Here is a 17662-nt window from a genome sequence, read left to right on the forward strand (position 1 = left end):
AGTGTCGCACAGCGCTGCATTTAGAAGTGTAGAAGGTTTATTTGATGCAAATCTACCAAAATTCCTTCTCGTTACTGACCCCTTTGGATGGTAAGAGAACTGCAGCCTGCTAGAGCTCACGCACGGAGAGCACTAAACTAATGTTAGTTAATCATAATCATGAAAAGAAAACGTAGTTATAATATAAACAGACATTGTGAGTGGCTTCAGTGGATACAATGCGCATAAAATGGACAAATTAAAGAGCTACGAAAGAACGAAAATCGTTGCCATTATCCATGCTTAGACGTCACTTCCTTCCCTTTTCCCCGGCAAATCCGGACTGGTCCAAACATAACAGAAAGCGCCCAGAGGCTCTATGCAAGGTGCAGTCTGAGAAGGTCACACTTTCTACCATGAATTACTGCCTCTTCATAGTTGGCAATTTCATCTATAAACTAATTACATAGGCCGACCGGTATTTTACCTATGGGCACACTTTGACTATATAGTGAGTTGTTACTACATCTTCTCTCCAGATGAATCTACATTGAAACACGTTGAAAATACTAAAGCGTTATCGTGTTCTGCCATTAGATGACACTGTTAGCAGTTGTGAGACATTTGATAGTTTTCATTAATTTGATTAATTTGATACTAAATACAATTAATTAACGTTTTCACTTGTTTGTGTTTTGTTTGTTTTGCAGATCATAGGATCAGAATAAGGAAGAAAAACATGAACATTGTGTTGCGTGATGCCGGGTCTTTTCAATAGATCCATCCGTCTCTTGGTTATTCCAATATATATATATATATTATATATATATTATTTATGCCCTTTTTATATTTGTCTAAGACTTATTGTTTTGCAGCCTGACCTGCATAAAAACGTAAGGGTTAGGGTTAGGGTGTGCCAGCCATACGGCCTTTCATCAGTAGGCCATCCAACAGCAGAGTGTTTCCTCATTCTGCGATAGAAAGACACTTAACAGACATTAATTAGCTTGAAGATCTTTGACATTACCACTTTACGTCTTCTCATCTCTCGGTTTCCTTCTATTTCTTCCAGCCGTTTTAATGGGCAAGCTCTATTTACTCTCCTGGCTACGTAGCAGGCGGGTAATCAATTACTGTACACTCCCGTGTCCAAGGTTATTACCAATTACTGACGTGGAGATATAGACACAAAAAGTACATTCATATATTATATGAATGTACTTTTTGACATTTTCTTGACGAGAGATTTGGTGTGTAGTGGATATATCTCGATGTGATATATTATGGTTATTTAGTGTTTGTAGATCCTATTGTCCACTCTTTGTATTTGCTTGTAGTGAACAACTTTGATATTATACAGTTTGCTTCGAATCAATATCTTAAAAAAAAGTAACTGATTTTGACAATAAAACATATGTTTTTGCTAACGTTTGTTCCACGGTTACATTTTCTCAATGTGCTTTTGTCAAAGTGTTCCAGCAATTTGGGATCAATCAGGGATCATGAAGATAGTGGTGTATATTAAATGTCACTTCAAATGATTGTCTTTTTTTATAATCATTATTGTTTATCAAACGATGGATTATTATTTTGTTACCAATAGTAAACATTAGAGCACAAACATTATTTTGTAATATTGAAATATACCATTGTGTTCTTTTATCTGCCTCTTAATTAAGTCCACACACGATGGTTTGCATACATTTAACCTTTAAAAATGAATTTACTTGATTCGTTAACCAAAAATCCAAACCAATTTTTTTGACAATATGTAGTGCACAATGTATCTTTATAAACATAACCTGTCAACATGTTTGTTTGTTTGGTTCTTTAATATGAGATAAGATGGCTATAAATGCTGAATTCACTCTGTCTATAATAAAAAATAGAATTTCCTAATAAAATCCAACAAATCATATCAACATACTTTTATAAGTAAATATTTGTTTCAGGGCCTGAATGTAATATTCAAACAGACAGGGGAGGGCAGTGTTGCCAACAAGTAATTGTAGTTTGTGCATGTTAGTTGATGAGTGTGTGTGTGTGTGTGTGTGTGTGTGTGTGTGTGTGTGTGTGTGTGTGTGTGTGTGTGTGTGTGTGTGTGTGTGTGTGTGTGTGTGTGTGTGTGTGTGTGTGTGTGTGTGTGTGTGTGTGTGTGTGTGTGTGTGTGTGTGTGTGTGTGGGCCTACTAAATGCATTTGATGGTGTGCTGTGATAGGACCGGAGGCTGTGGGTTGACACCAGTTGGTCATCCCTCTCTCTCTCCAGCTCCACAGTGTGCAGAGAGCCGACACCGTGTTGGATTGCCTAACAACTTCTTCCGACCATCGGATTGGATTGGCTGGCCATAACACTCAGGTAAGGGGACGTTTAAATGAGCCTTCACGACGGTGCAGGGATGAGGACGTTTAGGGAACGTCAATCGGGTTCCTATCCCTCTCCAGTGTTGCTACTGCGGCGCGCATCCAGTGTAACTTTAATAGGAAACACATCTACATTGATCACTGGGCACTGCATGGTATTTGAATGTGTTAAGTGTATGACATTAGGATGGGAACGTACGTGCGTGTTAATGGGGGCAGATGTGAATTGAAACAACCTAGGAATAATCTTTGCATCGTATTCAGTGGTGTAGTTGTGCTTGGATAAGTGGGTATAAGATAAAAGCCCTGTGTCATAAACAGTGACATTTAAGAGGTGAGAGAGGTGAGAGAACCAAAACAACGATTCTCTCACCTTGTTAGTCGTCTATATGGGACAGTAGTTTGTAAACTCTTGCAACAGACATTGTAGGTCAGTGTCAGTGCCACCATTGTAAAATTAACATTATTTGTCAAAGGGCAGTTTGCAAATATTACTGGTCCCACACAGGTCTAATGCATGAATACAAGAAACATTCAAGATGAGACAAACATGGTGTGTCTGTCAGAGATTAGGTTATATTTAACAAACAATCATAATTCAAAGAATTCATCAACATATTCAAAACAATGTTAAAAAATATCCGTAGTTAGTTAACAATGAACAACAATATCTAAATGTTCCTATTCATGAATACCAAAGTGATACTCCCTCTGTGGAGTGCACGGGCGCCATGCTGCAACTCTATCAGAGGATGAGACAGAGGAGGCTCTGGAATGATTGTGTGTGTGTGTGTGTGTGTGTGTGTGTGTGTGTGTGTGTGTGTGTGTGTGTGTGTGTGTGTGTGTGTGTGTGTGGTGTGTTGTACCCCTGATTTATCATTCCCAGTCCTACAATAACTACAATAAACCTCTCATTTGTTTTGATATGAATTTGGTAGTGTGTCAGATCACTCTTATTTGGAGCGAAAATATCTGTTAAATATCCAATATGTTTCTAACTTTAAAAATTATATACACTTTCCGTTTTGATGTCCGGACATTCTTGGTGGGTGGTCGTCATTGAAAAACGTGTCAAACGCGGGAGAACGGGCCAGCCACTTATCATGCGCAAACCAAACTATTTCAGTCTCAACAACATTGCGACAAAGACTTTATTTTTGGACAATTAAAAAAAATATCCTGCATCAAAACTTTGCCAAAATACACACACACACAGTCCCCTACCTCAGTTCCCCCAGCATTACAAAGCAGCTCAGAATAGCGTCAATTAGTTCCTGTACCGTACTGAGTTATTTTCATACTTTATCATCATAAACTGTATATCGACTATATGTGAGGCAGGATAGTCTAGTGGTTAGGGTGATGTCTGCAGTCCACCTGTAAGGACCCTATCGGCTCCTTATGGAGACAAGCAGCTGCTGGATAAGAATGAGATGTTATTTAAATCAATGCTTATACTTTGTATTGCACACATGGTGCTGCTCCAACCAAAACAAAACCACAAGTTTTTTCAGATTTCTTGGCAAACGTGACCTTTTTTGAGAATAAACAAGAAACAAACCATGAGAATACTCTGACCACATTGAACTAAGTACTTCATGTGACTTCAGGCTCTCACAAAACTATAAACTCTTCCTCCTCAGAGGTCGCACTGAGGACCCCCAGGGATATTCTTTTGCATCTTGATGGCCGTTATAAAACAGCATTACATTTGACTCACTCTGACTCACTTTTTCAATTGGTTTGGGGCTGTGGGAGTGTGGTGGATGATTGCTGGTTAAGCATCCTCACCTGGCCGAGTCAGATTGAACTCTGTGGCTGGATGAGGCTGCACCTGTTGAACATTGAGTAATCAGTGTTTAAAGGTTCAACCAGCCATCACCGCACACGAGAGATCTCCTACATGGCGCACCAGGCCATGTATCTTTATATACAAAACTTTCAATAAACCAAATTTTAAACATCACTGCCCTGTGTCCTTTCTTTGAAGGATCCCAAAGGGTCGATGACATTCTGGGATGCAGCACAGTTAACATTAATCCATCAGCAGCTGTTCCCCTGTGTGGCTTCACACCACAACCACTGTCTCACTACATTATCCACTATCTGCTGATAGTTGGGCTGTGGGTTCCATTACAATACCTGCAGGTATCTGAATTCACTGTAAGTCCCCATCTGCTGAATATTAAAATAGTAATAGATAACCAACCTATTTCCATAATATTTGGTCTATTTTTGCTCTCAAGGTCCTCAACCTTTCTTTATCAAAGCCATTGGTCATTAGTTATTGGGTGTTTCCAATCCAAACCAGCCATGACTAACCGGGAGAGAGGCAGGCTCTTGAGTCACTCTTGAGTGCTTGGATTGTGTTGACCCCGATTTACAGAACACAGGATAAACATACTTGCTACAGAAATATTTATCATCCTTTTACCTCCCCAAATAACTGTTTTTTCCGTTACAAATCACAATTTCCTCTCTAGATGTCGAAAGATTTCGGCAATGTTCCGCAGAATTGTGATAATTGTATGATAATGTTAACTATGGTCCATACCCATTAAGCTAAAGTTATAAGAATTAGTAGCAGTCATATTTCTTTCATCAAAGTCGAGAAAATAGTCTTCAGCAAATGCTTTTTATTCTTTAGTTTTTTAATTTATAAAGATTTATATATATATATATATATAAGATTTATCCAACATCTCAGTTTACATAGATATCAAAATAAATACATATAGACAAATAATTAAAGAAAAATAGCAGGGAATATTATGTTGTTAATGTGTGGCAAATGTATGCATAGGAAAACATGCATTTGTTGTTAATTAAATTTCGTTCAAACCCACTTCCCGCCAGCACTGCCTCTCCCCCTTCGCTAAAACCTCTCTCCCTTAGTGTCATTAGTGCGTTTGTTGATTCCCGAGTGCGTTTTGGAGCAGCTTTGAGCAGGCTTGTGGCCAGATGGGTTGATGTCAGGAACTTTTAACTGCTTCGAAAGCTGTTATTTCGAAGCAGCTGTTAATATTATTCTGTTTTCTTGTTAGTCCATTGTTGGGCTCTGAGATCGGTAGAAAGGTCTACCGTTGTATTTAAGTGTGTGTGTGTGTGTCAGTCAGTACCCCTGATTCCCAGTCCTACAATAACTACAATAAACCGCTCATGACTGCCATGGGAGCTTCATGACAAAATAGGATGTTTTTTTTGTTTGTTTTGATCCAACCAGCAGGCGTAAACAAAGAGATGGAAATGGTGGCCATACTCCAAAGGAAAGACAGGCTGGCAGGTAGTTGTCGTTTAATTAGGTGGCCTGTCCAGCAACGGCTTAACAAGGCTGTGGAATGTGTTCATAACTCCACAGTAAAGGCGATACCATATCTAGATCTTCATAAACCATATCCAGCCTATTCAGTGCTTCAATGATAGTGATGAATGAAGGGACACCAGCCGTCCCTCTACAAGTCCTAGGCTGCCTTGCTATTATCAGTAAAGAACCTTAGGGTTTTTCTCTGATTCCCTGAAGTCGCCATCATCGTCATAATTTGGATACCCGAATAACAACATCGTATTGAAGAGGATCCTTGAATATTATGTTATTGTCATTCCTTTTTCTTTCTTTTTCTTTTAATTCTATTAATTTATAGATTTCTAACCCGATTGGCCAACTCGGACGCGACCCATTGCAACATGGATGTGATTGGATGGTGGTGGATCCTGGCCCTTGTCCTCTGCACGCCGAATGAGGTGAGCTTCATTTGCAACGTGAAACTGTACTATGAAACTATATTAATGAAAACATGCAGTGACATTAATAACCGACCTGGAGTGGACACATCTGGCCAGTGTGGCTTTCTGGGGTCATATTTTCTATGCAAACTGAATAGATTGTATATAAGTCAGTGTGTGAAGGCCTCTTCCTGTTTTAATGGACCCCCAGTGGGATTATGGGGGGAATATAGCTTGGTAAAAATATTTTTTCCAACGTAATATATAGTCAAAGAACCCAGTTCAATCTTAGAATCCAGTCAATCTTACATAATGGAACGGATGTTGAGGGTCTGTTGTGCAGTGGAATGGCTATTGATTATGAGAGACATTTTTTTTTCAGGATAATCAAGATTAACCATTCTTTTTGATTAGTGTCATTGACTAACTCTAGGAGAACATAAGGGGTCAGGGTTAGCAGGACTGCTCAGTTGGAGGTCTGCCGTATGGCTAAACGTAAGTGGGTCAATGTAAATGCATTGTTATTGGTCTGCCATAGCTGCAGGTGTTTGTGAAGGCGAGTCTGGAGGTGAATGAGACCCAGCAGCAACAACCCACCAAAGAGGAGCCTAAAATGGGGAGCAGCGACAACATGATATCCACCGCACAGTTTGAGTGCTATCAAACAATTATGAAGGACAACAACACCAAAGGCAAAGGTAAAAAGTTAGCCTAGCATGGCCTGCAGGGTTGGCAACTTTTGGTTTTTGGCCGGAGTGCGGGGGGGGTCGGGCGCTCGTCCGAAGCAACAGGAGATCTAACGGGTATTTTTCTTCTTTTGGCGTGACATTTGTTGCGTGTGCGTGAGAGCGTGAGATTCATGCTGAAAGCGTGAGTGTCACGCCAGATGTGTGACGGTATTGTGGCGACCATGGGCAGGACTCCGGTTTGGGTTGTGCCACAAGGGATTCCGGGGGTTCAACTATTTTAGGGGTTTGGATCTTTTCAGGGCCTAAGGGTTACCTTGTGGTTGGTTGTTGTGGGGGGGTTAATTATGAGGTGTTCCATTGTTGTGTGATGTGTAGTGTGATGGCGACTGTTAGTGAGAGTGTTGTGTGTGCTGGTCAGGTGTGCCGTGTTTCTGTTATAGCGCTGGTGATATTAAAGGCAGTTCCGTTGTCGGGCGGTGTATGGGGACTGCAGTCGACAGCTGAACCTGGGCTCCCGTCTCATCCTTCCCGTGCTGCTCGCCACAATATAATAGCACATGACATAGCATAACATGACATAGTATAGCATGATATAGAATAGCATAACATAATGCTTCCGCACAATTACTTTTTTTTGTGTTTGTTAATGCACAAAATTAGAGCATCTGGAGTTCTAGTTAAATAGATTTGAAGGCGATAGTTACTCCAGCAGGTTGGCAAAGTAGTACACTGTTAATCAATAAATCTTAAACCTTAATTAATATTTGTATAACTTATGTTTCTCACAAGTTTCTCCCAGGGAGAAAGTTCTTACAATGTCCTTCACAAAAATGTATTATGCTTTTTTGCCATCCATCTCCTTGAGAGACGAATGAGTTGAATCCGAGACAATGATTACATTTACCATTTGGTTTGTTTCGTCACTTCTCTGGTATTTTGGCCCCGCAGGTTCTGAGTCCATGTGTAACCGCACCTGGGACGGCTGGCTCTGTTGGGAGGAAACAAAAGCAGGCATCACCTCAGAGCAGAACTGCCCCAACTCTCACAAGGACTTTGATACTTCAGGTGAGGTGCTGTTGCTATTGGATGAGCGCATTGCAGACACGCTACACCAGCTGAATGGGAAAGAACACTGATTTCCTCCCAAACGTTTTTTGGCCATAGAAGCGCATTCACAATTTTTCATCATTCCCCCCTGAAACAGCTATTCAAAATCTTTTAATCACTCCACCTGCCACAAATGTGTTAGATCACATGGAAATACAGGAGGTAACTTTACAGAAATGTACGCTTTGCCCATTCCGAACAGGATAGTATAAAATAATATAGACATATCCACTTTTGAGAGTCCAGCTCAGTTTTGGGTGGAAGTGAAGACGCTGGCTTATTATGTACAGAAGACCAAAACTAATAAAAACCTGGCGCACCTTTCTCCAGCGTAGAGCTGACATGGCCTCAGGCTGCTTTACAACACGGCAACTACAACAACACAATCTCCCCATTTAATATAGTGTCAAAGTATAGTGCTACCAGTTTGTAAATACTCTAAATCTAAAAAGCAAAACAATATATAAATAAATGGCCTATTGACATGTCACTGCATGTGTGGTTGCGTGAGCTAACTCATATTGTGCACAATATTCCGTGAGCCTGCTAACATGCTAATGCTAGCAAGGCTACTGAGGGAGCATAAAAGCACCTCCACATTATCATAAATCATATGTGTATTTTACTCTGTTGTTTGCGTTTGGAGTGGTTGATTTTGGCATTTTTGCGCACACTTTCCTCATTAAATTATAATATTACAATTATTAATAAAATAATAATGATACATAATTTTGATAATCGTAAGACTGGCACACTGCAGGGATATATGTGAAATTCTTTGCAATTGGCTTGGTATTTATTCCTGCAACACTGGAAGAGTAGATCATTACCGAAGATGAGATTGAAGAATATGAAAAGTAGCAAGCATGTCAACGAATGTGCATTTTCTGAAGAAAAAGACCAAATATTCTGTGAGTAAGTAAGTATGAGTGAGCAAGCCAAATTTCAAGTCCCTGCTGCTGCTTTGAAGCAGACTTGTGATTGATCGAATAATGGGGCTGATCGTTTTTATTTGATTTGAGTTTGCCCTGTCGCCAAAGAGGTACTCTGGAGGTACTCTGGAGGCCTGCTTACGTCTTGTTTCTGTACGTGTACCAACTTTGACAGCTTTCAGTTGCTCACTTCCAGAATGGTTGAAGTCTGTGTTTTTCCCCATTTTCCCTAATAAAACGCCACTCTTTACCTGCAAGGGTCATTTGAAATGAACCCTGTGACATTTATTTTGCTAATGTTATGAAACATGATAACAATAGTGTGGTTTGCTTTGCAACCACACTAATAAGTCAAAGCCAAATAAGCCTTTGGTGACCAGTGGTTCCAATAAGCACAAGATGAGCATCATAAATACACATTTTTCCTTTGACATGCAGAAATGGTGGTGAAGATCTGCTCTGACAATGGCAGTTGGTTCATCAATCCCAAAAGCTACAGGACGTGGTCGAATTACACCCGCTGCAACGCACACGGCAACCCTGAACAGAGAGTAGGTCTCTTGGGCAGTGGATTTGGTGTTCGATTCCCTGAAAAGAACTGGGTTCAATCGCACATAGCGGCACCCTACCAGTTGGTGTTCTCTAGAAAGATGGCCCTAACCCCTACTTGCTCCTTGATTACATGTATATCTGAATCAACTCTAGTTGCTTAGGATGAAAATGTCTCTCCAATGGCTCCAAAATAAAAACCACTAAGAAGTCTTGGTCTCGGATGTTGCTAAAAACGTTAAAGTCCTATGAAGGCATCCGACAGGGAGCACAGCACATTTTGATTTAATTACATATCAGTAATGATATTTTTATGACCCTAACAATTTACAATAATGGCTTCTAAGTAATCATCTCTCGCTCAACATTTTTACAAAAATGCACAATACTAATTTCTACTTTTGCCTCCAGATTACAATGAATATTTTGTACTTGGTGTACTTTGGACATGGGCTGTCGATTACCTCCCTGATAATCTCGCTTGGAATATTCTTCTATTTCAAGTATGTCCGCAGAAAAAGCAGTTTCACACACTCTACAAAGCTTAGCTAACTCCTCATACCAGTTTTCTGTGTCAGTAAAGGTTATATATACTGTACTATATATATATATATATATATATATATATATATATATATATATAGTAAATATATGTATATATATATGTGTGTATGTATATGTATGTATTAATATATTTAACAATTATTCACCTCAGGCTCTGTGAATAGTGGGGAATAGCCCACTATTCACAGAGCTGTTGTTTTACTATATACTACACGTGAACACTCCAAAAATAAACAAGATAACACTTTTTGCCGGGATCTATTTGTTTTTCTTAGCGATTTATTTGTTTTTATTAGCGTGACGAGACGACCGTCACGTGATGAAAACATCCTGAGTTTGAGATCTCAATCATGGGATATTGCCCAATATCCCGAGATAGCGAACCAATCAAATTGCGCCATCTTAGTGTAACGGATGCCAACTAGCCTGGGCTAGCTGGCGGTAGTACGTGGTAAATCCTCACACCCCTAGCCTTAAGAACGCTTCTAACCGCAGAGTTGGGAGCCTGGCCTGTTAGCTCAGTGGTTAGAGACTCCCATGCCGGTAGTGTTGTAGTTCGAGAGGTGGCAGGTTCGAGACCCGCGAGCAGTCGAATCGGCCTCGGCTACATTAGGAGGTTCACATGTATGTATGTCATACCTGAAAAAAATTGTGTTTAGTTAGACAGTTAAGCCACATTAATTAGAAAATGTCCTTTTATTTTAGAATACGTTTCAGAGCAGCATACTTAAATTGTTTTCTTCCATCATTGCAGCAGTTTGAGATGCCAACGGATCACCCTCCACAAAAACATGTTCTGCTGCTTCCTTCTGAATTCTGTTATGACCATCATCTGGGTGACGGCTGTGGCAAACAACCCAGAGTTAGTGCTGAGAAATCCAGTGAGTACTTGGAGAATATACCCCTGAAAATACAAGCTACTACATTTAACAACTATCACAACATTTGATGAACAAGTTTGTACACATTTTAAGCTTGTAAAACAAGAAAACAAAATTATAAATAAATACTTTCTAATAATGGAAAACACCACTTTTGATTAATCTCTTATTCATAGCTGCTCTGCAATCCTCTGTCTGCAGTGAAATTGCAAGTCAACTTTCTTGGTTTCAGATTCTTTCCCAGCCTTACTTGCAAGTCACGTTGGATAAAAGTGTCTGCTAAATGACTTCCTGTGAATGTTCCTATATCCGTTCCTCTTGCCGTCCCCAGACAAGTTGCAAGGTGGCCCAGTTCATACACCTGTACCTGTTTGTCTGTAACTACTTCTGGATGCTGTGTGAGGGAATCTACCTGCACACGTTGATCGTGGTGGCCGTGTTTGCCAGGAAGCAGCACCTGATGTGGTACTATCTCTTAGGATGGGGTAGGTCATAACCATTCAGTTCCATTCAAATAATCCGGCATGTCTTCTTGACACAAAATCTACCCATTATTGACATCACACGTGGCATATGTCCACCCAGATCTATGATGGATAGATCAACCTACCAGTTAGTACAGTCAACCGGGTGGTAGGTGGGTCTATCTATCCATCATGCGTGATGTCACTGTGGTAACATCAGGGCCCTCTAATGTAAGAAAAGTTTTGGTTTATTGTAAGATAGTCCTTTTTTAGGTTAAACAAAACCACATCATCATATATTAATTTGTTGGTACAGTAATTAGCTTATTACCCACACTTATTAAAAGGGTAAATGCTAATTGACTGGAGAAGAACCCGTTTTGATGATATATGGGTTGACACTCTTTGTTTTCAGGCTTCCCGCTCATTCCAGCTTGTATCTACGCCATCGCTCGAAGCTACTACTACAATGACAAGTAAGTGAAGCATCATAACTGGCTATTATGATACTTTGTTTTCCCAATCCTCTTTCCTCTCTCTATTTTCTTGTTTCTGGCTTCAAGCAATTATGTAAAAAAAATTAAACGCCCTCTGGTACATACTAAATCCTACTTAATAAGCCATTAAACCAGATCAATAAGGCGTTGCCAGTCTTTCCAAGTTGATAGCACACAAAATACGTTTGGGGACCAGATCTATTAGTGTGCAGGCGTGTCGAGGATATATGATGTAATTGATTCTCTTCCTCTCATTCCTCTTCGTCCTCTCCGGAAGCTGTTGGATCAGCTCTAACACCTCTCTGCTCCACATCATCCACGGACCAATCTGCGCTGCGCTCCTGGTAAGAACGTTTTTGTAGATTCTTATTTATAAAAAATTGGTTTGACCGGTTTTTCGTTTCATTTTTTGTGTTTTTTGTGGTGCTGGGTTTTGGGTGCAAAACGGTCATTTTGTTGGTGCGAGCAGAACACACCCCTTTAAACGTAGTTTTAGTGTACAAAGAATATTACGCTCACAGTGTGTTCCTCTCCAGGTGAACCTCTTCTTCCTGCTCAACATCGTGCGGGTGCTCATCACCAAGCTGAAGGTGACCCACCGGGCAGAGTCCATTCTGTACATGAAGGCGGTGAGGGCCACCCTGATCCTCATCCCCCTCCTGGGAATCCAGTTTTTACTGCTGCCCTACAAGCCCGCGGGACGGGTCGCCTCCGAGATCTACGACTACGTCACGCAAATCTTCATACACTACCAGGTACACGTCTGGTATAGAGAGTTGGACCTGGACACCAAAATCTGGGGATTTCTAGTATTGAACTCTGGACAGAGTGGAAGACATTAAAACATTCCCAGCAGGATCCTGCCAAATATCAGCTGAAAGATCTGTCTAAACACTGGTGGATCAGGCAGCATTTCTTGAGCAACAAGCTGTATCAGCTAAGAAAGACTGACTCTTATCACCACTCTGATTTTCTCTCGTTCACTTCCTATCTTTGCATTGTCTCCCTAAAGTATATTTCATGTAAATATAAAAATATTTTTTTTTATATTTAGATAAAAATAAATAAATATTTGATTCTTTAAAATAATATAATTCAGCCCTAACTGACCCTACTTTACATCAATGTTGTTTTTTCAGGGCCTGTTGGTTTCCACAATCTTCTGCTTTTTCAATTTACAAGTGAGTGTGTTTGTTCATTCAATACATCCACAACAGAGCTAAAGGAAGCACTCCCACCCTGATAGGAAGCCCCTATGGGAATACATGTTGGTGGTTGTTGTTGAGGTGGGTTTGTCTAAGCTTTGAAAATTAGCTAAATCATTTCTTGCTTTGAGATTAATGAGAATTTAATGTGGCTTCCACAAAGTTGTCTTGCTCTTTTTTGTTTGTATCGCTGTTTAATTCACGATAAATCACACAATATATATCAAGAATAAAGATTAGTTCTTCTATGACCACTTGTTGTTTTCACCTCGAGTAACCTTTGGGTTCACAAAAACTTTATTTTTTTTCAAAAAACAAACTGCTGTCTTGGCAGGTGCGAGGGGTTCTACGGAGACGCTGGCAGCAGTACCGTGTCCAGCACGACGGCGGGCTGGGCTCCCAGTCCTTCGACCTGCGGACAGCCTCTTGCAGCATTGACGGCAACTCAGAGCACATCGTGACAACGGATTCTACGACCTTGAGACGTCCATCTTGAAAGCTGATAACCTTTACTCCTGAACCAATGGGATCTTTCTTCTCAAAGGCCCCAAAGCACAGGAGCCTTCAATGCCCCTCAACACCACCCCTCCATTGATGGCTCCTGGGCAGGTTGCTGCCTTTGAGGTTCCTGCTGCCACTGAATGGTTCTAGGGCCCCTGCACAGTCCTAGGACCAATGCACAGTCCTAGGGCCACTGCATGGTTCTAGGGTCAATACACAGTCCTAGAGCCACTGCATGGTTCTAGGTCCCCTGCACAGTCCTAGGGCCAATGCACAGTCCTAGGGCCACTGCACGGTTCTAGGGCCATTGAGCGGTTCTAGGGCCATTAGATGGTTATAGGGCAATAAAAGGTTCCTAGGGCAATCAAATAGTTCCTAGGGCCATTGTTGTCCCCTTCCCGCCCACTACTTACACACCCATAACTCAACACCTCCAGACTCGACCGGTGTTGTGCATGATTTTTGGATCTCGGACGACAATCGTGTTGAATGGTTGGAGACATTGGTATCAGAAACAATGGTGTTTTTATGGATGGTAATGTGACATATTTTAATTGTAATATTCCCTAGTGATACATTTTTACTGTAATACTCTCACATAGCCATATCCAGTAGCACCGAGCATAGTTTAGAGGTAATTTCCCCTCACAATCGCCAGAGGGCAGCACTGAACACATTTGACAAATTAAGCAGTAATACTCTCACATAACCTCAGAGGGCAGTACTGAGCACATTTAACAAAGTTACAAAACATTTACACTAGGGGCAGCAACAGACACACAGAGGAAGTGAGAAAACCATAGAAGAAGTCTACTCTCACCTGATATAAAACTCGGACTCCGCCATTTTAGGTCAGAATCTCTTGGGCGGAGTATCGACTAGATGTAAAGCTTAGAGACGCTCCGTGCGTGTTATATACGATCCCTCTCCTTTTGTTTCATAGACGATAGACAATAGACCAATAACCTTAACCAAATAAAGTGAGTTAAAAGCGATCCTGTCTCGGCGCCCTTTCCTGGACTAAAATATCATAACATGGCAAAGAATAATCCAAGTAGTCAAAAAGCCCAAAAAGCAAAAATCCTCAAAAAGGGAATATGCAAATAGGCAGAGCAAAGTTCTCAGAATTAACTCACCACATAAGTTTGACAAAGACTCAGCACAGCAGTAACAGAAAACTAATGAATCACATGACAGACAAAGATGAACTTCAGATGGCAAACCCAAGATGGCTGAACACACATAACGAGAGGCGGGGAAACTAGAGCACATGGCACAACAAAACACAAGACACATGATCACAAAAACACGAAAAAGGTCATAGTGGCCCCTCAGGCCAGCAAGGTCCCAAAATCATAACAAGTATTTTCTGATAGGATGCATACATTTGGTTTTGTTTGTTGTGTCTATTTTTTTTTTTTTCCTGGACAGGGAAAGACCACATGAATGTCATTTTTGTTTTGTTACGGAATTAGATAGCTATGAGTATAATATTCAATAGGTGCATTTCTAGCTCTTTAGCTACATAGTTGACTTTTAGAATTTCAGTATAAAAATGCAAAATGGATGATGGTCAACCAAGTTCACTGTGGCTTTTTGTTCTATGTTCCGTTTTTGATTATTTTATATATTTTACAAACATTTCTGCAGGACTGCTTTATCATATCACCCACTTACTCTTTTCCCTCATTCAGTTATTTTGTGAATTGTTACAAAGTCTTAATGAAATATTATTAGCTGCATGTTTGTTAATATGAACAAATCACTGAATGTAGTACTTTTTCAACTGTTATGTTGTGTGTATTTTTTGGTGGCTATACTTATTTTAGATGGCTTTCCACGTTTGGAAAGAACAGCATAGCAAAGCCTAAGCAACCAAAGTTGTGCCTTTTCTCTCATGCATTTTATTGTGGTCTCAATACTAAACTCCTGTAAATGTATACATACGACAACAAACACACTATAGCTAGTTGGTTTACACTTGCTCAAAAACTTGGACCAAATATGTTGTTTGACTCCCAGTCGAAGGATCTGCGTTCATAACCCAGCGTGCAAAGGTTACCTGTTGGCATCCGTGAGCCCTAAGCCTAACTCCTACCTGCTCATTTCATTACATCACCTCTTTAACCCCACCAGAGCATCCATTGTGCAATACACTGTAGTACTTCAAAGCACTCTTGTGTTCTGTATTGCATGGTGTGATTGAGCAATAAAGTGGCCAAAAAACTGGAATGTGAAGTGTGCTGGAATAAAATCTATTTATGATGAGACTTACTTGTGATACACCATTGGTGGGTACTGAGAAACTGAGAGCATAGTCGAGTGGTAGGGCTTGCCCAAATACATCATTTCAAGTTAGGTTCCCAATCAAATATCTGCATATTCTGTGAATAAAAGAAAGAGAAAAAGTCCATTCAAAGTGTGTGTCTTTCACTGACTGTAAACATAGCAGGCAGAGACCGCTGGTGCAGTAGCTTGTGTTTATAAACTGATGTTTTTTTTAACTGGTTAATCTGGTTAAGCAACTGTGTATTCAAATAGACAAAAAAATGAGCAAAACAATATCATGTAAGTGGCTTTCGGATCCACTTATCAGTCCCAGTTTGACTTGGTTACGGCAGAGCTTCAATGCAGCTTGCAAGTTTTCCGAAAACACACAAGTTCCAAAGTATGAGAGAAGGCCTATTTCCAATGATCACAAAGCAAATTGGTATTTTGAATATTTAGCCAAGTTTTTAATCAATTTCAGGTTGTGATGAATCACACTGGCTCTATTGTGGGGGCCAGATCGCCATGAAAGGAAAAACATTGCTACCTGTTCTATTCATGTTTACTAAATAACCAACACATTATAATAAGTTGGTATAGCCTTTTGGTTTCTTCTGGGCTTGTTTGAACATTAAACATTTTTCATGAATAAAATGTATTGGAAGGCATTGCTACTCATTTTAGAACCCATTGATGAACTATTAATAAATCAGGTTTTATTACTGTCTATTATATATTATATTACTATAAAATTATATAAATAAAATTAATAATTCATGCAGTAACTGGGTCTGGGTGGAATAATTATGAGGTTTTAAGGAGTGTGGAATAATTGATCCATTGTAGCCACATCGAAAGCAAGTAAATTGGATTCAAAATAAACAATGTACATCAATAAACCAAAACTCGCAATGTCTAGCTGTGTAGAGTCCAACATTACAACCGCAACGACGTACCTCAACACAAGCTAGAGCCAAATGTGTTCTCAGCAGCGGTCGCCTCTGTATCAAAGGACGCCCTGAGCAGCCCTCTGCACCTTAACACCTGCTGTTTAAGAGCATCTCTGGACAAACGTTAGGGGAGGCTTAATCAAAATATGCATATTTATTTTTATTTATTATTTTTTTTTTTATGATTGAAAGAAAAAAGGGACAGAAATATATTGGAAACCTATAAGCTAGTTAATATGCAATCTTTCTCTTCTAATAGCTGGTTTATAAGGCTGCCGTATTGATGTTTTTGTTTAAAAAAAAAAAGTGCTGCATTGTGTTGTCTATAACACAAAACTCTTCAATATTGAAAGCAGACAATTCTATTAAGCAATGAGAAGTGAATGTCAATCATTCCACTAGAAATGTCTCCAAAAGTAGTTTCTGAAAGTGATATCCAACATATCAGGGCTGATTCCTCTTGAAGAGAATTGCTAAATCTAATGAATCTGTTGTTTCAACGGACCAACAAACTCAAGTAGTTGTGTAGTAGTAGTAGTTGTAGCAGGTCATTGTTGTTTTGGCTCTTGTTGTATAGTACATATAAGCTCAAGTCATGTCAATGTTATATGCATAGCCCTTAATCACAGTAACATTCTCAAAAGGCTTCACGGCCACATTATATGACAACCCCCTATTCCCCCAAAAGAGACGTGAATGAACACAGAAAGAGGGATGGCTCCTTCTAGGGATGGTTAGGGGTGCATATAGGTTCCACAATGGCAGCATATTGTTGGATTGTTGGAAAATGGAAAACAGAAAGTGAGTGTCCATGGTGGTGAGGTAGAAGTGCTGGTGAGTAAATTAGGGTTAGGGCAGGCATCTAGCCTGGTGCTACCAGACCATCGTACTTCATTTCATTTGTACAGAAGGTCTGGAACTGCTGTAATTGGCAAACGTTCACTCACTTGGAGGCGGGTGTCTGTTGAAGTTTAAAACTATTGGATCTGC

The 17662-nt window shown here is 40.1% G+C and overlaps 2 protein-coding genes across 6 annotated transcripts in view; both read left to right on the plus strand.

The window, feature by feature from the left end:
- The window catches only part of tfpia (tissue factor pathway inhibitor a), a 33528-nt gene extending 31736 nt beyond the window's left edge, over window positions 1–1792 (plus strand). For all 4 annotated transcript variants that reach the window (XM_084478289.1, XM_084478290.1, XM_084478291.1 and 1 more), the window contains exon 7: window positions 690–1792. In XM_084478289.1, the coding sequence (XP_084334415.1) occupies window positions 690–757 (68 nt within the window). In that variant the 3' untranslated portion in view covers window positions 758–1792. The remainder of the gene's footprint in view (window positions 1–689) is intronic.
- Window positions 1793–2294: 502 nt separating this feature from the next.
- On the plus strand, window positions 2295–13571 carry LOC311358370 (calcitonin gene-related peptide type 1 receptor-like). Of its 2 annotated transcripts, none has more exons than XM_084478378.1 (13): window positions 2295–2337; window positions 5984–6083; window positions 6604–6763; window positions 7703–7819; window positions 9232–9344; window positions 9754–9845; window positions 10661–10787; window positions 11119–11272; window positions 11667–11727; window positions 12026–12092; window positions 12285–12503; window positions 12888–12929; window positions 13288–13571. In XM_084478378.1, the coding sequence occupies exons 2-13, from the start codon at window positions 6027–6029 to the stop codon at window positions 13447–13449; spliced, it is 1371 nt and encodes a 456-aa protein (XP_084334504.1). In that variant the 5' UTR covers window positions 2295–2337; window positions 5984–6026; the 3' UTR covers window positions 13450–13571. The 2 variants fall into 2 exon arrangements, with proteins under 2 accessions (XP_084334504.1, XP_084334505.1); XM_084478379.1 differs by having other exon boundaries at window positions 6610–6763.
- The last annotated feature ends 4091 nt before the right edge of the window (window positions 13572–17662 follow it).

This window comes from Micromesistius poutassou (genome assembly GCF_964030765.1).
Source record: "Micromesistius poutassou genome assembly, chromosome: 14".
Taxonomy (NCBI): Eukaryota; Metazoa; Chordata; class Actinopteri; order Gadiformes; family Gadidae; genus Micromesistius; species Micromesistius poutassou.